Here is a 27794-nt window from a genome sequence, read left to right on the forward strand (position 1 = left end):
TGCCAGGGTCCCAGACCTGCCAGGGCAGCCAGAGGGATGCCCTGGATTCCCACATGACCCGTGTTACCTTGGCCCTGCCCGAATCCCCCAGCAGCAGCTGCACGTGGCTCTGAGAGCTTGGCTGAGGTGACACTGCAGAGCAACAGGGAAAGCAAGCTGGGTCACTGGATGAAACTGGCTCAAAGGCCACCACGTGGCCCATTCTCTGTGCTTTAGGTCAGAGAATGTTGGGTGTTTCCTGCCTGTTTTCCATGCCCAAGAACTAATTAATACCACTAACATCTGCGGCACTGCAACGGAGCCCCAGTAAGGACACATCAGGTTCAAAGTTGCTGCCTCAGGCTCTCTACAAACCCCAGGCTTGAATGGAAAAAATGGAGAAGTAAGCTGAAATTTGTGGAAAATAACAAAGATGTTTGTTCACACTCTCAGCCAGCTGCGCCTTTTCATCCTGAGCGTCTATAGCACCCAGTGCCAGGAGAATTATTCTGAAGTCAGTGGGATGGTTTGTTTGGTGAGCAACAATGACTAAGGGATTTGGAAACTGGTTCCCAACATTACAAGCTGAGCAAGCCATACAAAGCCTGAGAGTATCTCAGAAATGGAAAAAGAAAAAAGCCAGTCCATACCAATAAAATTGTGAAGTTTTCCAAGACGCTGTTCATCATGTATTTCTCTGGTAAATGCTTCAGCTTGTGTATGAAGTTGATCATGTATTCACACATCGGAGAGCGGTTTATCCTGTACACAAACCGGCCATTCTCAAACCTTGCATATTCAGTCTAAAAAAAATAGAAACCATTCAGAACGTGATAATTCAGAGACAGAAAAGAAGTGGCTGGTAAATCTGTTTTTTCTCTTTTATTTTTGTGTAGACAGGAAAAAGAAAGTGGTTCAGAGACACATACATGCACATGCTTGCTGACTCCCTGCCTTGCCTATGCTACGCCTTGCTAAAGATGCAAGAGATCTTAATTATCAAAAATTATAAAATCACTACTTGTTCTCTAACCTGCAAATTAACAATCTGAATAGATGAGGATTATGAAGTCCCAGACTGAGTAGAAATTAATTAGGCCAATAACTGTGATAAGATGACTTTACAGGAGTTTTGAGGCACCTGTCTGCAAAGGGAACAGCAAAAATAAGCTTATATATTTACATTTAAGTGTGCACATACAAACATTATTACATGACTTAATAGGCAATTTATGAACTACAGAAAGATGCAGGACTACAGCTGGAACCAAACCAGACTGACTTAGATTGCTGAGGGAGTGTAATGCTGTGACTCTTGGACTTCTACTGGCAAGAACATAATTGCTCAGATGGTGGTTTCTCAGGATTTTTGGTTTTCTCTAGGTTTGGAATAATAGAAATTATGAAAACCTTTTTTTGTTACGGTCAGAAAACATACTTAGTTTAAGAAGGACATAAACAGTGACCAGGACACCTATAAAGTCTCAACTTTCTGCTCTAGGCTAAAATTCCTCCCCCAAAAGTGTTTTGTGCATGACAGATGTGGGTCTGGGGCTTAGTCCCCAGCTGCAGTATCACTGTGCAGCAAACCAACCAGAGACCTGACCACACCCCACAGGTCTGTGCAAGGGAAAGGTAGGACATGACTAAAGGCACATATCCCATCACAACACCCACCTCTACTTTTTCTACTACTTGCTTTCCAAACGAGCAGACTTTGGTGGAACAGGTGATTGTCATGTTTTCCGAGCTCTCATACTGACTGGTGACTCCATAAAATGCTCCTGTATCATCTTGGATGTTGCAGTTTAAGTCAGCCTGTGGGGGAAAAAGGTGAAGATTTGATTTTTTATTTGACAGCGTGAATAGCATAAGCTGCCACCAGCTCACCATTCTTTTCAGAAATAATGGTGGAAGCTTAATGGTGATGACAGTGACAGTGGGAAAAGTCCAACAGGGAACTAGCTGCCTAACTGTTGAAGTAAAAACCTTAGGAAATCAGAAATTTATTCAAATTTTAGACAATAAAACATGTCCCAGTATTCCTGTGGGCTACAGGTGACGTTCTTTTCTGGCAGATAGCTGATGAAATCCCCAGAGCAAGGGAATGATCACCTGTGAGGAGCCTGGCTCCAGAGCCAGCCCCTCTGAAGTGAACCTGCCTTCAGATTCAAATTCAGCCGAGCCAGCCGACAGCTTGCTTTCTCTTTTTCTTGTCTTAAAGCAATGCAATCCTCATGGCAGAGGGAGACAGCTGGGCAATGCAGGATCGCTCTCTGCTAAGGCTCTGCCAGGCCATATGGCATTGATTCAGCAGAATGCTGGGCCCCACGGAGCAGTCTGCCACAAGCCCCAGGTTCTGTGTGCACAGAGCCGTGCCCAGCACCAGCAAACACTGCTGGGAAGATCTGCTGCCTCCCAGCATTGCCCTGCAGCCTCAGTAACCAGCCAGCTGCCTTTGATAGGTACCATCAGAGACCAAGACTCGCAGGATCAAGCGAGGAGCAGCTCTACCTTCAATTATTCATTATCCAAGCCCTGTGCACAGCAGGATTAATTTGGCTACAAAGCAACCACACAGGTCACCTGCTGAATCCGCCCTCCCCAGGCCCACAGCAGGGCTGGAGCTGTTCTGTCGCTCTGCTCTTTGACATCACGGACCCATTTCTGCTCATTTCAAAAGCCCTCCTCTTAAAAGCACTCCAGGGATATGCACAGCTGGATTTGTTGATTCAGGCATTAGCTCTACTGACATCTTTGATGCCCAGGGAGAGAGTGGGCAGGGTTTTCCTTTTATGTGCAAATAGCTGATCAGCTACTGCAGCATAACAGCAAAGAATCACCTGAACTTGAAAGTTACGCCAAGGCGAGCATTTCAGCAGGGAAATGCACTTCTGCAGCTGCTTCACCCGCAAGTCTAGCTCTGCTTGGTTCTATTCCCAATACAGAAATGGAATACAAAATGCTTGACAGGTACCTTCATGTTCACCCTCAGACTTTTTAAAAACCTTATTTACAGGCATGCTTACCTATGCCCCATCTCTGGAAGTGTTCAAGGACAGAGTGAATGGGGCTTTGAGTAACCAGGTCTAGTGGAAGGTGTTGGATTTAGGTGATCTCTAAAGTTCCTTATGACCAAACCATTCTATGATTCTAGTGTGGAGCACTCACCACAGTTCAGCTGCTACTTAATTTTTAACTTGGCAACAACTCATTAATCCTCCTTAGTGTCTGCAATCCTTATTTGTGGTATGGCTTTGTGAGGCAATATCCTGATAACAGCACACACTGAGCTAGTCTGTGGTACAGAGAAGACACAGGTCTAAGATTACTTGGGGCTGGCTTTGTAAATTAATCAGTGGAGCAGCCTCCTGAGGTTTGCACACAGTGACACAAACAGCCCCACAGTCACGTATTTCGCATGAGAGGAAGAAATCCTATCGCTGTTCCACCTTGTTTCTTGCACCTGCCCCGCACCAGGTCAGCAGTTAATGTTTAATGTGCATCTAAAGCAGGGCTGCCACAGGCAGCTGTGAGGAATTGGTCAGAGCTGATAGCAAGTAAGCAATTTGCCATCACAGCTGGCCTGCAATCAAAGCACGGCAAATATCTAAACACAGAGAACTGCAGCAGCCACTGGCCACGCCACCACTGCTCTGCTGGAATTTCTGAAGGAGAGGGACTTCTCCTAAAACAATTGCACTGCTGCAATTAATGATAATAATATCAGAAATCATCTCTTAAAATGCAATTATTCCTGCAGCTACCACAATTCCAGTTGTACTAGCAAAGCTTTTTCTTTCCTTTCAGATATGAGCAAAATATTTTAGAAATCATAACTAAACCACCCCTCAAAATTTCACCTTGTCAAAAATGAACTGCACAGACCTTGCATTTCGATCTGCAGTAGCAAATGTTTGGAGAGTTAAAAAAGGATAACTTGATCTGTTGCCTTATCTGCTTGCTTATTTTGAAGCCCGCTGCAAAAAATACTTAATTGTTCTATGTACACGCTGACATTTAACCTGGAAAAGTAACACATGCAGCCATCTGTCACCCTCTGTTGTTCACTCCCACAGCTCTTCCAGCCCTTGCTGAAATCACAGGATGTGTTGTGTGTGTACACAACACATCCAGGCTGGGACCTGATGTTTCAGTGAGGAACACTTGAAACTATCACTCAATCGTCATGATTTGCTCGTATGCAATCACAACATGGTTGCAAAAGTCCCATGATGATCATATAGATGAGAATTATCTTTATTTACTTGTTTGCGCTTCAATTTTTTTTTTTTTTTTTTTTGAGTCTAGCACACAGTAAAGGTGTTTTCAAGGAAGGACAGAATTATCTTTGTAATCAGTTTTCATATGTAACAAATTGCTGAGATTGCTGGGAGCTGAAGACTCTTCAAAAAAGTCTAACACCAGCATTAAAATCATAGGAGTTGGCAAGCAAACACTCTTAAATGAAGGCTTCACCAAAGCCTCTTTTAGTACTGTAACAATTTTGTCTTAAGGACTTAAGAATATTATTATGGCTTAAACAGCAAGGGATTTGTCTAAACATATACATCTGAAAGCTAAATTGTATTTTTCCAACTGATGAAATGAAAATAGATCTTTTTTGCTGGTTTTTTTTTCCCTTCTCCAAAAGGTTATGAGTACCCATGTGGCTGGCTGTGACAGTTGCAGATGTGGGAATAAGGAGATGTGTTATAAATTAATGCCCTGGTATTCAGCTTTAGCTCCTTACTACAGCATTGATTCCAGGGCTCATGTCCACATTTTAGAAGGGATGTTGGAAAACTGGAAAGTGTTCAGCAAAGAGCTATAAGAATGATTTCAGGTCTGGAAAACATCCTTTGTAATGAATGACTAATGAAACTCCATCTACTTACTTTTTCCAAGGGAAGTTTTTCCACAACCTTGTCATAGCCTGCAAGTTGCTACATGGGGAAGAGCCTTCTCCTAGATTAAATCTTGCAGAAAAGGCCATTAAAAGGCAGAAAGCTAAAGCTAAGCAAAAGTAAAATGAGAAACAAGGCAGGGGCTGGTAACCCTGATGGCCATGAAATAATGGCTGGCATAATTCTCAGATGAGAAGAAATCTCCTTGGGGTCTTTTTTAACCAACTGAGTATCTGACAGGGATGTTCTGGTTCGAGTAGGCTTGGTACTGTCCAAAGGACAACATTACTTAGTGAGGTTCACTGCCTGAGCTACATGGCAGGTAGGAATAAATATAATAACAACGAAATTGAAATACAGAAATTTATCTTATTAGTCTTCTCCTTATAATTTCTTGTTTCAATGATCCTTGTGAAAAAGGTGACAGCAGCCCAGCCACCAGAGTGCTGTCACCAGCTCTGGTGCATTATTGCCATGGTGCTCTGTCTCCAGCTGTTCTCTTGCATTTCAGACCCAGGTTGCAAGCCTTCCTGGGCTGTAAACCAGCTTTCCCTCCTGTGCAGCTTCTCAGGCAGCTGTGCTCTGGGTTCCAGGCACTGGGCTTGGGGAGCACTCTTGCTGCCTATACAGATAAATAACTTCTTGAATTGTGACTTCAAATATATTCCTGCGAGTTCAAATATTATGGCATTTCAAACATTATGTAATGAACAGGAGACCATTTATTCATTGAGTTTTAAAGATCAATACAATTTAGGGGGGGGAAAAACCCAAAACCACAAATGGAATTTTGAATTTTTTTTTTCTTTACTTTCAAGAGTACAACTAATTTAGATTTATTTCTGAAGACTGAGTTTTATATGAATGCACTTAGAGGTGGGAGAGGCACTCAGATTTCTGGCACCCTATCTCCAGTGCAAGAGCATGATTAATTCATTAATGAAGCACAGCTTGTCAATGGGTAGCACTGGAAATATGGCATATTAAGAGCACCAAGTGTTCGACACACTGAATGGAGAAGTCTCTACCACTGTGCTGAAGCTTGCACCTAAAGAGCTGCAACCAAAATAAAGAGCAAAAATAAATTAAAAAACCATCATCCCATTCCTTTCCCTAGAGCTCTCAGGCTCTGTGCTACGGGCAGGGGCAGAGGGTAGAGCGCTTGTGTAATAAATAACAGCTTTGGCTAACAAAAAAGCAACTCCAGCAAAAATTGCTGAGAAGAGTCTAAATCCATCCTGCTGAGTAGAAGGAAAACAGCACCTACTGGAACCAGAGGGACCTGGGGAGGGCCAGAGCAGTATGCACTGGCACTCAGCAGTTAACATCAAGCACATAAAGTCACTTATTCACAACATCCAGGTCTGAGCAGCTGCTCAGAGCGGCGTGGGGAGGTGTGTCACCCACACCGTGCCCCCCTCCTCCTGCCCAGAGCTCCACCAGAGCGCAGGGATCAGGGATTCCAAACTGTGAAGCAATTTTTTCCAAGGGGAGCATCTGCTGTGCAGCTCAGGAATCGTGTCCAGGGCTGCCACATGGTTGGGCTTGTGGCAGACAGGCCGAGCTGCTCTGGCCACCCTGCCCCTTCCAGCATCAGCCTGCCCAGGGTCCTCCTCTCTGTGCCAGGGGGCTCGGGGGGACAGCAAAGGGATGAAATATGGCTCTGCTGCCATATCTCATTTGATTTGCATACATTTGCATGCTGGCCTTGGAGCCATTCACGTTACAGGCCCCAGTGTGTGTGTCAGTGTGTGTGTGTGTGGAGGGAAATCCAAGATTCGGCATTATGCAATATAAATTACAGGGGAAGGAAGGAAGGAAGGAAGGAAGGAAGGAAGGAAGGAAGGAAGGAAGGAAGGAAGGAAGGAAGGAAGGAAGGAAGGAAGGAAGGAAGGAAGGAAGGAAGGAAGGAAGGAAGGAAGGAAGGAAGGAAGGAAGGAAGGAAGGGAGGGAGGGAGGGAGGAAGGAAGGAAGGAAGGAAGGAAGGAAGGAAGGAAGGGAGGACTCCAGGAAGGACTCCAGGAAGGAAAAGAAAAGAAAAGAAAGAAAAGAAAAGAAAAGAAAAGAAAAGAAAAGAAAAGAAAAGAAAAGAAAAGAAAAGAAAAGAAAAGAAAAGAAAAGAAAAGAAAAGAAAAGAAAAGAAAAGAAAAGAAAAGAAAAGAAAAGAAAAGAAAAGAAAAGAAAAGAAAAAGAAAAGAAAAGAAAAAGAAAAGAAGAAAAGAAAAGAAAAGCAACAGCCACAATTGTGTGTATGCGTGAATGAAGGGCACAAAGACTCTGCACCTTTTAAGACGGCTGGAGGCACATGGGGATAAATTCAGGAGGGGGTGGGAGGAGACCACAGGCACAAGCCATTTCTGAACACTGATTACATGGGTAATTGTTTGTTCTAGTGTATCACAAAGAGAAGGAGCATTATTTTTCATGCCACAGCTGTTTTGAATAAGAATAGGAATAAACTTAACTATCCTCCTCATGTTACTTACCACTAATTATGGCATATATTTACATCTATAAAACAGTGAAATTTTGGGAGACATAATTTAATGCCCCTTTATTGTGTAGATTCCTTTATTTCCATCCCACATTTGAATTTCAAAAATGTTTAGGACTTCAAAGCATCTTTAAAAGCTTGCCCTAATTATAATATGCATTACTTTCTAAAACTCCTAGTTTGCATTGCAGATTCCTGCAAATAGAGGCATTCATTTTAAACATCAATTAATATCATCCACACATCTTCAGATGACTTTGGGTCTTGGTTTCAGAGTTGCAGTGAGCTCTGGCTAAGCTTTCCCCAGTTAGAAGGACAGTTCAAGCTACTGCAAACTTAAAATTAAGCCAGTGGATCAGATCCATAGAAATCTTGGCAGGCAAACATTTTATCAGTTGTTTTTTTCCTATATTACCAATGAGAGAACATCCGTTCTCCTTTCAGATATATTTGGTTCCCAAACCTGTCCCTGTAGCTGCAGAAATCAGAGTTCAGGTTGGCACAGAGCATTTGGCAGTGTGAGAGACAGAAAATTCCAGCATGTTATTTCAAGGTGTGCTTACACCAGCATTAAGGATCCCAATGGAGGCAGGACCCACTGCACAGTGCTGTAGGCTACATGGAAAAATCATGCAAAATATGCAGTTTGGGGTTTAGACAAAAAGTGAGTGAGAAACAATAAAGTTACAGCAGCAGAATTTTGTCTAGGAGGCGTAAGTGTATTGTTTAGAAAAAATGAGAGAATTTAGGAATAGTAGTGAGCAATCAGTGGGGCTAGCACTAGATATGAACATGGATAGAACCAATAAAAGAAACCAGCAGAGGCATCCTGTGTTGACTTAGCTTTTATACAGGCTAACTGGAATTTCAAAGAGCAGAAAACTTTGGGGCTATTCCCAAGTCACAAAAGCAGCTTAAATACAAACTAACCAGCAGGAACATGGACCATACTCAGATTAAGGCTAGATGGCACAAATCATTCCTGGCTGTTTTGCATAGATTGGGCTTAGTCCCACAAGGTGAGAGAAGCAGGATTGTGCAGTTAACCCGTACCCAAGGAAAGGTTTCCTCTGCAGGTGCTCTTCAGCCTATCCTGAATTCTGCATCAGTGTTCTAAGACAGCTTTTACATTTGTTTAGGAAACTTTATTTTTGTTTTAATTCTAAACCCAGTAATCTCCAGTCTCTTATCCCTGTCACACAAACTTCCCGTGCCACACCAAGTAAAACTCCCTCTATCAGTGTAAACGTCTGTTTCTGTGGCTTTCCCTGAACTCTGTGCTTCCCAGTGACTGCCTGGGATAAAGCAAAGGAACAGTCAGTGCATTCCAGGTGCAAGAGAAGAAGCAGGGCATTGCATTGCAGGGCACAGGGTGGGTTGTCTGAGGTGGTGGAGGAGGAGGAGTCTGTTCCTTTTGTACCTCCTGCACTGCTAGGTAGGAGGAGGCCCAAAAGTGTGACATCTATATGTGTCACCAGAACCAGGGCCAGAAGCTCATCCATTGCCAGCATCAGGTTGTGTTTCCCATGAGATACAATCTGCATAAACCAATAAAGCTCAGCAAAGCAAAGCAAACTTTGCTTTGTACTCCATCCCGGTGCTGCCTTGCTAAGTCAACTCCACAACTGGAAAACGTATTATTGCAAGATCTCAGACTTTTCCCTCCCACTTTTTTTGTAATCAAACCTTATTACCGAAACCAGGACAATAGGGAAAACTGTGCTGGTGAGCAGCCTGAAGCAGAACTAAATGGGAAAGAGCCAGAGGAGTATTCTTTCCAGCTACCAGAGCTCAGCTGCTTTTTGCCTTAGTCATCCTCAGCACAAGTACTCATCTGTGGTCTTCCTGTTTCCCATTCCACAGCACAATTAATGTCTAAACAAAACACCCTTTGTGCTGCCTCCAGTGACATGCTGACTTCCCTTAAATCCATTTGCAGGGTCACCATCCCTTCTGCCACCAAATCCCCACCTTCACTTTCAAGCTTCTCATGTCATGACACTCTCTCACTTCCCTTCTCTGGTTTGCCTTGATTTCTTTCACTCAGACCCAGTCTTTTCTTCGCTGATTCTCCTCAGAGTGCTTTCACACCTGTAATTATCTGCCCAACCAAAATTCACTTTCCTCTTTTACTCACCAAAACAAGGACCTCCACAATCACCTAGGATGCAGTAGCTTACAGTGCTGAGCAAATGATTGAGGGCTACACGGTAATAAAGGAGGAAGACAACACAAAGGATGGGAAGGTAGAAATGGGAAATAAATAGTGAGGCAGAGTATTGGGACTGAGCAATAACTACACATCATGAACAGAACCAGGGAGGAGGTGAGCTTAAAGAGTAGGAGGAGGTAGCAGATGATGAGAGAGTAGATACTTATTCAGAAACAGATACTTAATTCAACTAAAATTAATCTCTTTTCATATGAATGAATTTGAGGTCACTTATAGGGTCAAAAACACTGTCAGCAACCTGCACCAGCTTTTTCCTGGTGATACTACGACTCTTTAAAACAGTTTTTCAACAGTCCCCATAAGAAAGGGAATGGCACCCTTTCTTTTTTCTGAGGAAATGCCCTATTTGGGGTGAAAGAAATAAAGGACAGTGAGCTGACAGTTTAGGATCTAATTCTCATGACGAGCTATCTTCTGTTTTTCCTGTACATATTCCTACATACATTTACCACTGGGGCCCACTGGTGTGAAGCTTTTCCTAGAAAAGCATTCATCATGACTCTTGCAACACTCAAACACTACCCCAGGCACCTTCTCTCTGCCTCACTCACTTGATGAGAGAGAAAATCCACTGTTTTATTTTAAGATCATGGCTCAGAAAAGTGTTCTCACCACATTTTTAATGTATAACTCAGAAGGATGTTAGCACTGTATGTTTTTTAATCTCTAAGTTAATACAGCACAAAATTGTATTAAAAGACCATTATGTTGGAAGGCACGGTGAGGTTAGGAAATGTTGGATTGAAGTTGCCTGCACATCCTGACTGCTGAACTGCATCATGTCACAGGCTTTAGCTACACAACTGCACACTCACCCTCTGAACATCTACACATCATTTCCTTGTCCTTGCTGTTCACTGTGCTGTTTCCTGAACACTACTCAGATCCTGTGCTGAACACAGAATTATACATGTCACAGAAGTTTTTTTTCATGGCATCACCTCCAGACCTTACAACAGCTGATTTGTCAGTGAGCACTGGAGGGGGAAGGGTGGTGTCACCCCCACATTGCAGGTGTGGGACTGAGACAGGAGGATTAAAGGTGTGCACAAAGCAGAGAAGGCTGGCACTAGGATCTGCAAAATCAGGAGAACACCACAGACCTCAATAATACAAAGAAGTTGTGTAGCTTTAGGTATACCTTTGAGCATTCAGCATTCCTGAAAATCATTTTCCACAAGGAGAAAAAGCAGAACATACAATACATCAATTGCCATATCATAAATCTCTGCTGCATCCATGTCTAGTATAAAATCTGAGGCTTATCATCCTCTGTGGGAAACAAGAACAGGCATGTGAAGTGATTTTGGCCAGTGCATTTTGCAAATATTTATTATGCAGAGTGGATTGGGGAGATGATGTTCTCAGCTCAAGCCAAATTTCACAAGGAAATGTATTTAGTGGTCACAGACCCTTAACTGCAAGCTCTGCTCCACTGCAGCCAGATTTCTGCTGCTATGTTTGTCCTGTTATCATCTCCCAGAAACCTTCTTTGCTGTACTTCGTCCCTGTGTTTTCCTGTAGGCTCCTTATCCCAAATGCTCCCTCTTCCCACTGCTTCCCTCTTTTAGACCCCACATTCTCCTCTGCCTGTTCCAGCCCACTGGTGCCCACTGTGTTTCAGCTCCTGCTGCTCTGCTGTCTGCTCTTTCTGGCCTCTTTGCTCAGCCAGCCCTCAAATACTTGGTCTCCAGCTCACAGGCCCAGTTTTAAGCCCTGTGAATTTCTCAATGGGCTTCTTCTGCAGTCCAGCACAGCTTCTGCTCAGTGGCTTAGTCCTTCTATATCGAGATTTGAGAAAAGAAGAGTTTCCCTCATTCCAGTTTCCACTCCTAAATGTCGTGCCACAGAAGCTCTTGAAAAGATATGAAGTCTGGGGGATTTATGAGGTGTAGAGTATTTCAAGATAAACTCAAGAAAATCTGATCATAAGCAGTAGTTCCAGATTAACCTCTTCTGGTCTCAGCCTTAACCTGTCCACCCTGTAATTAAACCCTGAATATGTCCCTTTACTGAAGTTGTAAAAAAAAAAAAACCAAAAAAAAACTTAGATGATAACTGCTGCTATGAAAAGGAGTATACCACAAAAAAGTACCCCAACAAATTAGTGAGTATAAAAAGCTTTAGTATAAGCACGAGGCTCAGCTTGCAGATTTGCTGATCCTTTTGGGTGAACCTTCCAGTAATTTAGTGGTGGACTTGGCTGATGGTTGGACTCAGTGATCTTAGAGGCCTAAATGATTTTATTATTTTATGATTATGTCACTAACATGATATTTGGCAAATACAGTAAGAAAAACCTGACTTCTCAATGAAATTAATCATGACTAGATCAGCATGCAGCATCCCAGCCCTCCATTCAAATTTTTTCACCCTTGCACTGAATATGATAAGTTACAGAGCAGAATCCTATGGCTGACTAACAAAAAGGCAAGGAGAAAGCAGATGTGCTTCAAGAAAACCCTGTGAGCCTCCAAGCCTCACAGCTGTCTCAGCTCCTGTCGGAACCCCAGCCTGGTTCAGGGGTTCTGTGTGGTGGAAAAGTCTCTCCTCCAACCCGTGCTTCCAAAGAAAACTCTGTAGCCTCTTGTTGTTTGGTCTCAAGGCAGTTTATTGCAAATTATCTAAAAGATTTTCTTCTTGAGCTGCTGTGGTTTGCTCACAGCTCAGGCAGAGGCACACACACACCCTGACATCCTCTCTGACTCCCGACTGCTTCTTCTCTCCCCTCACCCAGGGCTGTGCTGTCTTTTATATGGTACATTACGTGTTACATGTTTAGGTTTTCCCCAATACCTATTACCTATATTAAATGGTGCTTTTCTACTCTAAACCAATCTGTGAGTGCCAACATCACCAAGAACATGGAGGTAAGGAAGAAGAAAGAGGAGAAACAGGACCGGCCTACACTCCTCTATCTTAAAACCTCTGACCCCATGTACAAAGTAAAAACCCCCTGTACAGGTGTTAAAACCCCCTTGTACAATACTAAAAAATTCTTCCCTCTACTTTGTAACTACTTCTACTATAATATCTAAACTTTTGTGACTTCTTGTTCTTCCTGCAAGGTTGGTAAATCATTCAATGGCTCAAACCCAAAATCACAGCTGTCTCCAGCTGCCTGCCAGGGTCTCAAATGCTTCTGACTGGGGCCTGGAACCTCCAAAAATGTCTGAGGGACATTTTGAGTTCCAACAAGCTCCCATCCTGCCTGGTCTTCCCTGCACAAGCACAGGATGATGGCAGGACGGATCCTTGCACCACTTGCACTGGGCAGCAGTGGAAAATATTTGGGCATTTTGGGAAATACCCAAAAGCAGGCTCCATTCCCTGCCTTCCCTGCTTTTCCCTGGACCACTAGATGGCAGTTCCCCATCTCCAAACGGGGCTCTCGGTACCTGTTGGCCCCTGCCAAGCCAGCAGAGCTGAGGCACATCTGTCCAGCTGAAGGGCAAACAGCTCTGCACCCCTGCATGATAACAGAGGGAATTTCCACAGGCACCCCCAGGCTGCTGGACAGGAGAGGTCCCCCCCACCATGCCTTACTCACCCAGAATTTGACGAGGAAGAAAGCGTTCTGAGGCCCCTTCCCAAAGAGCTCCTTCAGCCCGCCCTTCTTTTCGGGAAATTTGTCGTAAATCTGACGAATGTCCACCGACTCGAGCAAGGGGTCGCTGTAAGAATGGTTGGCGTGTCCAATGTGCACGAAGAGGTGTTTGTTGTACTGCGAGGGAGAAAGAAAGAGGAGAATCAGTGCTGTGAGGGAAGAGCAGAGGGCTGCTACAGCAGGGGGCTGTGCTCTGATGGATTAAATGACTCGCACGTCACTCCTGGGACCGGGATTTTCTGCAGCGTGGTTTCCACAAACAACTTCACTGATTGTGTCACGGACCCTTGTGAACAAGGGTCAACATCAAAAAAAAACCACCTGTGTCCCCACTGCAAACCCCAAAGCACAGGCCTCTGCAAGGGGGTAATTTACACTGCAAGACCCAGTGGCAGCACGGTGATAAAGAGCCCTTCACTGAGCATAAAAAGATGAATGTGCTCAGGAGGAAAGGCTATTTTTGCTCCTTTGACCAGTGTGTTTTAATGTTCTCTGTCCTCAGAGCCTGAATTTCTGCTTGTGCTGCAGAGCCCACCCATGCACGCCGCCTGCTTGTCTACTAAAAAGCCCCAAACCTCTCCCTGCAGCACATCTCAACTAAAAGAGATGGAGGGCATTTCCTTTAAACTGCAGGATGACAGTAATTACTCTGCACTGCTGTTCCTATAGACATTGTCCTCCTGTATTTCGACCCATGTAATATTAAAGAGCCCAACTTTTCCCCCTTCCCTCGGGAGCCAGCTCTGTAGATGACCAACCCTGCCAAAATATATGCAGCTTCAGCTTCCTATTTCTTAACTTCATCCCATCACACCTCATTGTAATCACAGAAATCACCTTGACAGTGCCTCTCCTGCCTGGGGGAAATCCTTGCCCAGTGAAGTCCACTACAAAGGAGTCCAACACGATCTTTTAGGGGCTGCCATTCCTCCAAGAGAACCTTTCAGCACCCAAAACAAAACTGGAAGGATGAACACCAAACGACCCTCCACCAGTCAATCAGCACCTCCCAGCGTCACGAGAGCAGAGTGAAGGAGCTCCAGAGTGGCAGGATTAAACACCGGGGGTTTTCACCACGCAGATCACAAAACATTTTGCTAGCTCAGTTACGGGAAAGCTGATATGCAGTCAATGAACACTAGAGAACCCTGTCACATTGAACAGATGCTGTACATAAGGGGCAATTCCCAAAAGCTAGGCACAAATAAAATATTTAAAACCCCAAAGCAAACCTCATTTAAGCTATTTTGTTTACAATGTACCTGCTGAATGAACAAATTGAAGTGACAAATCTAAATGAATTGGGCAACCACTCAGAGCCTTCCTTCGGTGTGAGCAGAGTCTTCCCTAGCAGATGTCCAAAACTCTAGGGAAAAGGAAATGGACTGGCTGGATTTCTGCACTTAGGAAATGAAATTGAAATCTATTAAAAAATCATCTAGCACACTGAAATCTGAGTTTAGAACCAGAGAACACTTATCTGGGTATGGGGCCAAAAACGAGATACAGCCTGTCTTTTTTTTGCAGGGTTGTATTTCTTTCTAAATTTTGTGGAAAGAAAAAGGAAAACGTGACATGTCATTAAGGCATTTCCACAAGCAAAAAAAAAAAAAAAAAAAAAAAAAAAAAAAAAAAAAAAAGGGGATTGTTTCCTCTCAGTCTTCTCTGCTGGAGTTTTTTTCAGGTTATATAAATAACCACATTTTTATGGAAACAGAACCGAGGGCTCAGATTCTCCTGTAAATTGTCCTCCTCCCCAAAAGGGTGTCTCTCTCCCAGCCCAAAGATGGCTGGGGAGGGAAGGGGGGAAGGAAAAGCTGTATTTTACAGTTTGGTCACTGCAAACTCCCAAGACAATTCACACACTGCACCTTATTCTGCAAGCCAGGCAAATATACAAATTGCTCAGGATCCAAACTTCAGTAAAAGCAAATACATTTATAGGGGCATGGAGCATGAAGTCTTAATACTCTTTAAATATAAAAGCAGAGTTGGAGGCAGCTGCAAAGCTGCCACAGTTGTCTGCAGAGCTCGCCAAAGCACCAGATGCTGCTGCAGCAAAATTTCTGAGCGGGTACAGTAGGACAGATGGTACGACATCACCTGACAACATTCTTAGGACAGAAATGTTTATTTTGATATTGCAATGTGTGATTATTTTCTCCTTATGTTGCTGCAATTCCTATGCTAAGTACAATCATTACTAAGCTAATTAGACATGGCATATTTCTGTGAACTAACAAACGATAATGCAATACTGGAGCAGGGTAAATGGGTCCTGAAATGATCCCCATCGTTTTTAGACAAACACGCTCCACGACAGCAACTGATGCATAGATAAAGGCAAAGGAGCAAAGTTTTCTGCCTATATTTTTGAGCCCATTAGTGTCTGAAAAGCTTAAAAACATCCTCATTATATTGAGAATTCACTGTTGATTTAGACTGAATATTCCAGAGTCATTGAAGTACATTAGTTGCTGAGGAATTTACTCATGCTGAAGCATTTAAAGGATTTGCATCTGGCATAGGGGCAATAATGTGCTTTAGATGCCATAAACCATCAGAAGCCAAATCCTGTATTTTCCAAGTACACAAGTACACAAAAATAGGAAGAACACTTTCAGCTCTGTCTCCTGTGTCTGCATTACACGACATGCCCTGGAGATGGCCGCCTCTCAAAGCTCCTTCCCTTAGAAAAATTCTAACTATCCAAAGAATGCAGTAAAGCCATGAAATATGACTGTTGTCAAATAATACCACAAGAAAAATTATAATCCACTTAGGAATTTAAAAGAACCAAGACAAATTGCCAATGGCAGGGGATGCTAGCATTTAAGCTGGTGCAGAACAAAGGCAAACCACCTATATCTGCTTTATCAGCCAACACACTTATTTGCAAAAGCTCCTCACCAGTTTTGCCCTTATATTCTGACACAACCATACAGACCAGCACATGGTGGGGGATGGCTCCCCATGCACAGGGTGATGCAGATGCTAAGCAAGGTGGAAGGCAGGTGGCCTGAGAGAGGGCAGCTGCTTCTGTGGGAATGACCTTGCTGATGGGCACAGCACCCCGAGTGTAAGGGTGCTGCACTCTCCTGCTGCACCCAGGGGCACAGCTGTGATTTCACCCTCCCCAATCCCACTGGCACCCCGAGCAGTGACCATGCTCCTGGGGAGGACAGGAGCCAGGTGGGGAGGGCTGCCTGGAAGCCAGGCACTGGTGTACCAGCAGTCTGTGTGCAGCTCCAACCAAACCCTGCCCAGCCTCAGCTCTGCTGCCTTGCTGTATCTCATAAATCTGAAACTCTTTAATTTCCTGCTGATGTAAGAAAATCACTTGGTCTGCCAACAAGTTTTCTTGTTTCTACCAAAACACTAGTAACTGAATATTTAATTCCTGCTGCTGTTGTCCTCCACTAGAGCAGATTGGGAGTTATAAACATGACATTTTAATGCTATAACTGGAGTCTGTACCAAGTCCTGTTGCTAAGGTTTTTAACACATTCCTGTGAAATATTAACTGAATTTTCTGTGATGTATGCTAGCATACAGCTGCATGGGCAACCTGGTCTTTCATGGACCTCCCTGCATTCAGACTCCTGCCTGGATCTGCTCAGGGATTGAATCAGAAATGTGAAGTAAAAGGGGGTTTTGGGTGACTTTATGATTGCCCTTTATGAGGGCTGAGGGATGAAGGAAGGCAGTTCGCTGACACCTTAATGTCCAGCACTTCCCAGCTACTGCCACAGCAGTCCCAGCGTGAAACTGAGACTCACTGGTTGGGCAAAGTGCTTACACAACGTTTCCATCAGCTTTTTTGCAACAGTGAAGATGCATCTTTCAGTTCTGGCCTGTCTGATTTAAGACCCTGCAGTCCCAGTTCTAGAAGTGCTGAGTGCTCAGATGGGAAAATTATGCCTGACTATAGGAAGCTCTCAATAATGTTAAGTATTCTGCAAAATCAAGCTCATGACAAATCAAAGGGGACCCTCAAAATCAGTGGCCCATTCATTCTTTTGCACCTGAACTTCTTGGTTTGTCAATTGTGAGTAATAATGCTCCTTCATCCAAAAAGACTGCACTAGCACATCTGTGAGATGCAAATGGAGGGAATTATTAATTCCTTTGGAAGGGAGGTTAGACAGTGCACAGCGAGCAGGGCACGGGGCCACGCATTTCAACAGCAGAAGAAAACAAACTACTGAATAGCTGCTTATCAAAGAAGGGCCATCTACATCTCCACTGAATGTGGCAGAGGAGAAAATGAACACGTGAGCATGTCATTATCTGCTCTCTGCAGAGCAGAGCAGGGGATATTTCCCAACTTCTGAGAGCCTGGCCCTGCAGCCGGGCCAAGCGGTTTTGGGGTGGGTGTAGGGGTGGGGGAAGCTGCTGGACGAGTTGGGGAGATGCAGGGCAAAGGCACAGCCAGCTGCAAAGCCCTTGGGGCGAGCCAGGACAGGAGCTTGGAGAAGGCAGAGTGGGGAATTCACAGACAAAGCCTGCCATGGCCACCACCCACCCCGCTCTAGTGCCAACCCAACCCACGCGTGCCCCGCACTTCCAATTTTGCTCTGGAAGGAAATATCCCTGGCAGTGGGTTTGAGGAAAAGAAGAGAGGTCCATGAAGGCAGCAGTGAGAGCACAGCCAGGTCCCAGCAGGCTTTCCAGCCGTGGGCTGACTTTGGGGGATAAATGGTGCTGGGCTCCCAACACACCCGAGCACGTTCTGGCCCCAGGAGCCTCTCTGGAAAGTCCCTGTCCTGCTACAGCTGGGCTGGGGAAGCTGGCCTGGCATTCCCATCGTGTCTCCATGGGGTCCCCCAGGAATCCTGCTGGATGGGAAGTCTGCTGCAATGCCACAGTGTCACAACTGGAGCCTGTGTCAATACTGGACCTCTTTAAAGGCCTTTCTTGGGACCGCTAACTACGGACATTTCACAGAGATGAACGTTTGCATCCCAGGGCCAACACGCAGCTCTCCAGCACAGCCAAATAAATGAGCCTTGTGTTTAGCAAAACTTTTTCTGATTAAAATGACCTCAAATCCTGAGTCTGCAGCTCTGAGACATTCATCCTAATGTGAGTTTGCTTTCTTGTCCTTTCACATCACAGACACTAAACCAAGGGCTTCCTTGTGAGTGAGATGCTGGACTGCTTTTTATACTGTTTGCAGGGAGTACAGAAAGGATAAACAATCCTTGTAACAATGGATATTGTTCAAGGATGGAGGGCTTCTTTTGAAAATATCTCATTTATTTTTCATCACTTAGGTGGTTTGATTAACTTTGGTGAATTTTACTGCATTTGGCTAATGATGGCAGGCTGTTTTTATGGCCCTTGAGCAATTGCTTTCCCTTTCTGGTTCTCAGGCACAATTCTCCCCGGGCTCACAAAGTCTTTTTACAACAACAATAAAACCTGAATTAAAACATAAAGAATGTTTTATTTCTTCACCACTTTTTAAAATACATTTTGAAATTTGGACCTAACACAATCTGACAGTTTGGATGGGTGGACTAATACTGAAAATGTCCATCAGCCATCTTCTTTATAGCCCTATATAATTATTTTAAATGTAAAGCTGTCTGAAATGCTCACAATTTAAATAAATGTGACAGTAAGAGCAAGAAACCTCAAAAAGGAAGAGAAGAAAGGGCTATTTTTGATAGGGATTCTTTTTCTCTGATTGAAAATCAAGCTTGAGTGTATGTGTATATACATATATATAAATGATTTCGAATTATTCTCATTTCAGTTATAGTCTTTGAATTTTATATCTCCTTGTGTAGCAGTCAGTTGCTTAGATATTTTCTAACCTGTTTGCATGCTCAGTTTATATTTGTTAGGGAACAAGGGATTGCTCAGTTTAAGCATTTGTCCTGAACTTTCACAGAACCACTACAATAAAGTATTTCCATTAAGGAAAACCTGTCTTGGAAGCAGCAGATGCGCACAAAAACTGCTCCATCTGCTGAGAACAGAGTTATGCAGGGCAGGAAAAAATCTAAGGTAACTGAAATGATGCTGCTTGGACCTGCAAGGGAAACTTCTATGCACCATTTAGGAATTGCACTTAAGCACAAAATGCCACAAAAAGAAAATTCATCTTGACATTTGTAAACTGATTTTCATGTGAAAAGAGGAGCAACTTTGCCCATCCTCAGCTGCAGTCAGTGCTCCAATATTTTGCAACTGTGCCATCTTGTGTTCCCCAGACTATCTTCTGCCATGCAGAGTTACAGTGAGAGCTGATTATTGCTTCCTTTCTATATTTTTCTCTTTTGTAAATGGAATAATTTTGTGTCTAAACAAGGAAAAATATCAACAGCTGTCCACAAGTGAGAGGATTCTATGACTGAGCTGATTTCCCACCCTCCAGAATGCCCACTCTAAACTAAACTATTGCACTAAGCGTTTGTGTTTTTTTTTGTTGTTGTTGTTGTTTTTTGTTTGTTTGTTTGGGTTTTTTTGTTGTTTTTTTTTTTTTTTTTAATTTTAAACTCCAGTTGCCATTGGAAGAGCCACACACAGAAATGCTGAAGGCCTCACTCCTACCAGGAATTCCCTGTGGGTTGTGGGTGGACCTTTGTACCCATGCACAGCCCCACTGCTGGCCATGGTAGTCACCACGGCTGTCAAACCTAAATTTCTAATTTCTGGACAGGAATAGGGACTGCAAGGGGTCTGCCAGGATCAAGTCCTGTCCCCAGATTCCATGCCAAATACACAGTTTTCAGTAAAATTCCAGATTACCTTTTAAGGTGGAATTGGTCTGTTGCCTCTACTATTATGAGGCTTTCTGGCCTGATTTTGTGTTGGGAGAAAGAGGAGGAAGGGTCACATTTTTTAAATTAAATGTTGGAAGCACATTTGACGAAGATACTAATTTTATGTAATTTGTGAGAAGTCAGCAATGTAATGAATCTATAACTCTCCTTTATCAGAAGATAGAGGAGAACTCCTACACGTTTCCTGTAGCAGCACATAAATACTTTCATTTCTGAGGTCAGCAAAGGCACAAAGGGGATGCTGCAATCACAGCATGTGCCTACACGGCTTCATGTGCACATTTTGGAAACGCACTCACATCACCCGCCTCGCTGATTTCATGTGAAAAGTAATAAAATCCCATTCTTTCTCTGCTGTGCAAACTGCACCTGCAGTAAAAGAGCCGCACGAAGAAAGGTGTGCAAAGCTGCAGGCAGAGTTTCCATTTTCGGCAATGGCACTACAGGAGGCTGGGGGTTTGCCCTCTCCTCCAAGAGAACTCTTGGTGCTTGTTGGAGAGGTCTGAGCATTGGAGCCAGGAGGCACAGAGCTGCCCCTGCACACCAGTGCCTCTCCAGCAAGCATCCTTCTCCCTTTGCCCTGGGAACTGGCCACACTGCCTTGGGGTTTTTTTACAATGCCTTTTCAATGCCAAATAATCAAATTTACTTAATTCAATGTCAGCAACACTTCTCTGTCGCACTATGGACATGAAATAGCTTACACACCCATACTAAGATTAAAAGAGTGAAAGGAAGCAAAAGGAGGGAACTTTATTTCTGACCTCACAATATATAGAATTCTAAAAGTGGTAGTGGATTGGAGGATGAAATTCCTACTTCTCCAATTACATTGGTCAAGCTAACAGTCTATTAATTCTCTCCTCCTACAAAGAAGAATGCAAAACAATCATTATTTACATGAACATGCGTGAGAAACTCTAGGAGAAATATGTAAACATCAGAAGGCATAGAAAACTTTTGAAAGTACTTTAAAATTTTTAAAAGAACAGGGAGACACTTCTCCTTCTCCTGACTCCCCTTTCCCAGGCAGTGATGCTCACTCAGTGCCACAGGTCTCATCCTTTGGGTCCCCGTGGCACCTGTGTCGATGCTGCAGGCTGTCCCCATGCAGAGCACTGTCCCACTTGGATGCAAGAATGAACTAAATGGGGAATTGACTTTTCCTAGAGTCTCATTTTTGCAGTGCTACAGTGCACAGGTAACTACTTTTTTAAAACAAGTCTAGGTAGTCTGGTGCTTTTGCTTGTCCTGTACGTCCTCCTGCATAAATGCATTTGAAAGGTGGGTTTCTCAGCAGTCTTCTTGCAAGTTGGGGCAAGACCCAGTGGGCCCCTGCACCCTCAGGAATTTCAAATAATATTGGTTTTTACTCCAAAGAAGGGTTTACAATACTTGTGAGGCCACCCTGAGTAACCATGCTTCTATTCACACCTCCACCCTCCCTCTGAAGTGCCAAAGGTACCCAACTGCTCAGTCCCTGTTTGCTTCCTATTACATAAAAACCCACAGATACAGAAGCACTATTAGCCTAGGGGTTTTGTATATAGATATATATTATAAATTATATAATTATTATATATTATGTATATATCATCTTAGCCCAGGGGATTTGTATATCGATTTATATCATAAAAACCTCTGGCAAAAAGGGTAATTAGGTGGCAAAACAGCCAATGAGACTGCACAGAAGTAAGATTTCACTCACACACATCCTGGTATGGGGCAGGCTGAGCATGGCAAGCCCAGAAAACAGCAGGACACGATCCATGGGGTCAGCAAGGGCTGGGAAATCTTGGAGAAGGGTGACTGACAGGGAAACCTGAATGTTGTACCCCAGCAGCAGAAATCCAAATTGCTGCCTAGATAGAGGGACTCGGGAGTGGGGATGGAGGGGACGTTCCAGAGTGGTCTGGAGGACTCTAAGGTGAAGGCCACCAGAGCCAGGATTGCCATGAGACCATGGGAAGACAAAGGGATTCCAGGGAAAGCAGGAATGCCTGACAGGTAAGCGCTGAGAGAGCCGTACCTGCTGCCAAACATTTCCTGCCCCTCAAAGCTCATCCAGTCTGGCAAAGCTGACGTTTATCTATCACGGGTTTGGTGTATGAACAGCTGAAATATGGTGCATTTTCACAGGGATGTGTTACTGCCAGGAGCATTCCTCTGTTGTAAGGTTTCTGGGTTATGTCTCCAATCCCCACTGTGCAGGGTAAACACTCCTTGGATAACACCCCTGGCCAGAGCCCATAAATGCTATGGTCTCCAGTGCTGGATTATAAAAAGAAAATGATAGCTTCTCTCTTATCCAGGCTACTGTATTTTACCAGGAATCTGAACAAGAATGGCCTGTCCATATCACCCATTCAGGACAGTATTTGTTTTTCAGAAATTATCTCGAAAAAAAATTCTCAGGTTGAAGCTGAAAGAAGTTCTTTCAATTTATTTGCGATGCAGCAGAATCAGTGCTAGGCTACCTAGCTCTTGTTAAATATTTGGTGATTAATGTCAAGGTTCAAGGCTTACTGGGGTAATGAAACATTACAGCCAACTTCAGAAACTACCCTTGCAGGTATAGTATGCAGACTAAAAATTAAAAGAAAATTTAAAACTTCATTAAAAAAAATCCAGCACGCAATATGCACACTTTCTGGGCAAGTCCTTAATTTTGTTTTGGTTAGGAAACAGATTAGGCTTTAACTTAAGAGTTCAAGCACTGAATTCTTGCCAAGAACACAATGCAATTTGGTACACCTGCTAAACTAGGTCAGCAGCGAGACAGGCGCCAGAGCAAACCCTGCCTGCTTTCACAGAGGCCTCTCACTGCTGCAAATTGGGAAAAAGAGAGCAAGAAAGGAAAATACAGTCCTGGGGTGAAAGGAATATTGCACAGAGCAGCAGTGAAAACAGAGACATCGGGTGTATCCCACCATACATGATGGAAGGCATGCCCAGAGGGTGGGGAGCAAAGGAGAAAAGCTGAAGATCAGGAGAAAAGGAGCAAAGCTGAGTGGACACAAGGGTAATAAATACTTACTGATTCAGGATCCCTCTGCTGCTCAAGGAAAGCTGAAAACTCCACCAGCCTGAGCTTGGTCGTACCAATTGATCGGCCCTGCCACGCAGGGACGGAGGGAGCTGGAGCTGATGTGGGCTCAAAGCCTGAAACACAGGAAATATCTTCATGAGGAAGCTGACACTTCCTCAGTTTATATTTTCTCAATTAAAAATAATTGGGAATTATGCATGTAGCCCTTGGATATTTATATTAATTTTAGCAAGTAATTAATTCAGGATGAGTTAAAATTGGAAAAACTCAGGCCAATATGTAGAAAAAGAGGTGGCAGCCCAGCAATCTAATAATGGTAGAAAGAAAAGATCTACTACTTTTGTTTCCTTGGGGCTGTAACTCGCTGTATAATTTTTGTTTAAATTATATACTAGATTACAGAGATTTAAAGAGACTTCACCTATACCTACAGCTGCACCCTTCCTTGGAAACTGGCATCAAGATTCACAGGAGACATTACTGCCTTGGGAGTCAAAGAACTGACTCCATTTCTGGCTCCTAATGTGCCACATGTTACAGGTAAATCACCCCACTTTTTGCCTGTTTCTGCTGCCACTCTCAGTTCCCCTCTCATATTTAGAGTACAAGCTTTCCAAGGCAGGGACTGTCTCTTACTACGTATTTGCACATTGGGTCTTGACTTCTTTTGGAGCTTTTAGGCATCATTATGATACAGCTAATAAAAAATAATTACTGTAGAGAGCTGAATCATACCCTAAAAAGAAAAAAAAAGAAAAAAAAAAAGGTTTTAAATTGATAATAAAGAGAGAATGACATGATCTAGATAGAGAAGGGATGCTAACCACCCTCTCTAATTCACCTCAAGAGAAGGAATAAATGCTCTCTCTTGGTCCTCATTGTAGAAAATTGGACGAGAAGGAAAGAAAACTGCAAAGGAAGAGGAAAAGGCAGCAGCTCACAGGCAAAATTCATCTTGGGAGAGACACTGGCACAAGAAAGGCAGGGGAGAGGTACCAAAGGTACGAAAATAAAGATTATCCTGAACTAGGCTGAGAAGCAAGGACAGGTCAGAGGCAATGTATATGCACATCCCATAATGGGAATGTGGTACCTGACCCCAACACTCAAATTTAGGCAATGAAGGTGTGAGGCTTGTGCAAAACAGGGAATTACAAATGTCACTGGCTAGACATGAACAGGAATTCTAATGAAGCAAAAACTCATGCACAAGTTTTGTCTGATTTAGAATTACTAACATTCCTATTCTGAGAGAAAACATGGAAGGATAAAAGAAGGTGATAGACAATACCTGTCTTAGAAAAAAAAATGTTATAAATTAGGGATGTCAAGAAAAAGGCATTTTCATGAATGCAGAAAAAGAGCTTTAGTTCAAAGCATTAAATAGCAGCAAGTTAGAAAACCATAAGGATTTGGGAAAGAGTCAAAAACTTGCCACACAGAGTCAGAAGCATTGGGGTCATTTGGCAAGCGAGACATAACATGAGAAATCATCTGCAAAGAAATATTGAGTTTTCCTGAAATTAGGCATGGAAGGAACCTGGGAAAAGTAGCAGGGAAGTAGCCATGGGAAGGGCTTGATCAGTTCGAGCAATGGAATTCAGAATAAAATTAGGTACTTATCAAAGTGGTACCAGGCAAAGCAGGACCTCCAGGAGGGGATGAGTTATAAACAACCTGATGCATAGAGAAGTTTTATACTTAAGGCTAAACATTTATGATTTTATTTAGCATCCAAATGCTAAACATTTTGATTTTGGAAGGTGTTTTTGGCTCAGTTTAAAATAAATTAAGGTGCATTCTTGTTACATAGCTATTCTAAAGGAAACATTCATCCTATTACTAATTTTTTACAGTAATTCCTACAATATGGAGTGCTAACTGGAAATCACACATCACAATGCCCTGCATATACATTAGTGCTTCCTACCTAAAAAAAACCCAAAAAACCACCAAACACAATGATTTTCCCTAAGATATAATCAGGTAATAATAGGATACTGGGATTGATGTTTCCTTTGGCTGGAAGACACATGAGATCCTGAGTAGTGGCTCTGCCCAGGGCAGAAGTTAATCCATCACATTCAGTAGAAAGTTCAAGTATTTTTAAGGCAGAGGATAAATGGGAGGATTACCTGAAATGGGAGCTGTGACTGATGGCTGTATAGGATAGGCCTGCTGAACAAATGGCTTGACGCTGCAATAGAGATACACAAAAATCACAAAAATCATACACTGTGCCATCCACAGGAAATTCCATCAGAGCCACACAGAATAGGAAAATAGGTGCCTGATGGCCTTCACCCACAAACACATCTCTTCCTTGCAGAGCATATTTAACAGACAGCACAGATTAAACAGAGAGGATGGGAATTACACCAGGGCTGGGCACTGCTGAGACTCCCAGGGGACACTGAACTATGGGGACACAAAGGAGGGTGCCCATCCCGTATTCAGCCTCAGTTTTGAGGTTTGGGATCCCTCATAACTTTTTGAATGTGAGTTCACATCACTATAAAGGCTCTTTCTTTCCCTAAAACTATCGTTACCTCCTTTTTGGAAAAATTTGCAAGTTTTTGCTTCCCTGATCTCACAGAGTGCACAAGCCACCCTTCACACTGCATAGAGAAACAAATTTCAATTTTCAGACTTACTCTTGCGAGGATCCAGGCTGCCCCGTTTGAATCATGCCTGGCCAAAACTGAAAGAGGAAAAACAAACAAAAAGGCCCACAGTTGTTCTCTTTGTTAGAAGAACTTTGGGTAATTTTCAACAAGCACGATTCCTTTTGCAAACTCAAGTCAAAGCATTAATACATTCATTCCACCTTAGTTTTCTACTGAACATTGTTAGGGAATACAGGGATTTTTTTGGGACTTACCCCAGGTGCCCCAGGAAATGTAGGACGGGGAATTCCTGGCAGGCCCAGCTTGTTGTGAATAGCAGTAGCTGAGACTATCTGAGCTGATGACATTGCTGCCATGTGCTGGAGTGCTTTGTCCTTTGCTGTCTGATCCTTTAATATGACAATTACACGGAGTCTTAAAACATTTGGCACGACAAATGACGTTAAGTAACTGCAGCTACAAGCACATAACTAAAAACTTAAAAAGCCACACAGAAAATGCAAAAATAGCAAACCATGCAGGAAAAAAAAAAAAAAATACAGCATGGAGGCTAAGACTCAAACTACCTCAAGGCAAAACCTCCTCTCAGACATGCATGGTAGACCTGAATTCTCACAGTCTGCCAACACACAGGAAGCTCTGGGAGAGCAAACTACTGCCCACTTGTTTATCTGGGCAAATTCTGATTTTAAATCAGGCTGGGCTAAACAGGGCGTGCTCCTGAGGCTCAGCTCTGCCTGCAGGATAGGGAGCACTGAGATTTGAGCTCTATCATTTCCATCTAAGAGAAGTCTGCCTTTTGTATTGCACTGTAAAATGAGAACACAGAACTGCAGCTGACTTGCAAACAGGGACAGTTTTCTTCATGCTTAGAGACATTTTGGATTCAGCTTTATGACAAGCATTTTGAAAGTTAGGTCACAAACATGTAAATGACATCTTAAATTTTCAGCTGTGGCATTTTACTGATTTACAGTGCTCCACAGAAAGCTATCAGCCATAAAATTCCTGCTTTTTTCAAGCACACAGGAACGTGTTTAGGAGAAGGTAGGTTGTTATTGGTGACTTGTATTAGAGCAGCACTTGAAGTTCCAGCCACTGCCATCAGGTATGGCCACAGGACAGAAAGGGAAGGCCTCTTAATGCAACACAGTTAACCAGAGGGTGTCTTAGGTCAGGAAAAGTGAGTAAACAACAGACTGTTACACGCTGGTAAAGCAGGGCTCCTCATCCAGAAGTACTGGATTAATAACCACCAATATTTAGGTGTGTCACTTAGAATGAAGGAACACAAGCAGTATTAGGCAAGGATGTTTTGGGTTGTTTTTTTTTTTTTTTTTCTGGTTTTGTTTTACAAGCAAAGTAGCAAGCATGCTGGCAAGAGGTGCATGCTCTTATGTATGATATATGACTTTGCACATATGCTCCCTCCAAAGCTTGTATGTAGTAGTACTATAGGTCAGCAGTTTCTTCCTTTGAATAGCTCCTTTAGAAACAGCACAGGCTGAAAGTACAGGAAAAGCTAGCCAAAAAATTCTGCCAAGCACAGCTAAGGTACATAATACTTGGTTTAGTCAAAATACTTACCATGCTTGTTACCTGGATACAACAACAAACAGTTTATTAAAATGCTTGTGTAGAATAGCAGACTCTTAGCAAAATACGAACAAAATAGTAAGAGACAAAGGAAGAGCAGTTTGCTCAACATTAAATATCAGCTTTAAACAAATACATTATTTTCACTCAGGGTCTGATTCATTAAAAGGGGGGGGAGAGGAGGGAAGATTAAAAAAGAAAAAAAAAAAACCAAACAAACTACAAAACCCTGGGGAGAAACAGCCTGCAGCTCCCTGTGTGAAAGCTGTGGATACTGAAAGAGAGGGATTGTTGCTGACTGTGTTTCCCTGAGCTGTGCAAGGAGCCCCTGTGGGACACAGCCTGGAGAGCAGCAGGTGGAGCAGGGCAGGATCTGCTCCAGCATCATCCCCTCTGCACCCTGCGGGAACAGCCCTGTGCTCAGCTGTCCTGAGCAGCAGCTCTGACACCCTGGGCTCACCTGTGCTCAGGGGACACAGCCCTTGGTGCAGGGACCAACTTAGTCCTT

At 43.4% G+C, this 27794-nt stretch overlaps 1 protein-coding gene across 12 annotated transcripts in view; it reads right to left on the reverse strand.

The window, feature by feature from the left end:
• TEAD1 (TEA domain transcription factor 1) overlaps window positions 1-27794 on the reverse strand; it is a 153222-nt gene that overhangs the window by 6463 nt on the left and 118965 nt on the right. For 8 of the 12 annotated variants that reach the window (XM_072929472.1, XM_072929476.1, XM_072929475.1 and 5 more), the window contains 8 exons: window positions 27278-27289; window positions 25945-26079; window positions 25718-25764; window positions 25199-25260; window positions 23052-23176; window positions 13164-13337; window positions 1657-1797; window positions 630-782 (listed from right to left, as the gene is read on the reverse strand). In XM_072929472.1, coding sequence (XP_072785573.1) covers window positions 630-782; window positions 1657-1797; window positions 13164-13337; window positions 23052-23176; window positions 25199-25260; window positions 25718-25764; window positions 25945-26079; window positions 27278-27289 — 849 coding nt within the window. The remainder of the gene's footprint in view (window positions 1-629; window positions 783-1656; window positions 1798-13163; window positions 13338-23051; window positions 23177-25198; window positions 25261-25717; window positions 25765-25944; window positions 26080-27277; window positions 27290-27794) is intronic. The other 4 variants (XM_072929479.1, XM_072929478.1, XM_072929474.1 and 1 more) reach the window with 1 other exon arrangement.

Source organism: Taeniopygia guttata, chromosome 5 (assembly GCF_048771995.1).
Source record: "Taeniopygia guttata chromosome 5, bTaeGut7.mat, whole genome shotgun sequence".
Classification (NCBI taxonomy): domain Eukaryota; kingdom Metazoa; phylum Chordata; class Aves; order Passeriformes; family Estrildidae; genus Taeniopygia; species Taeniopygia guttata.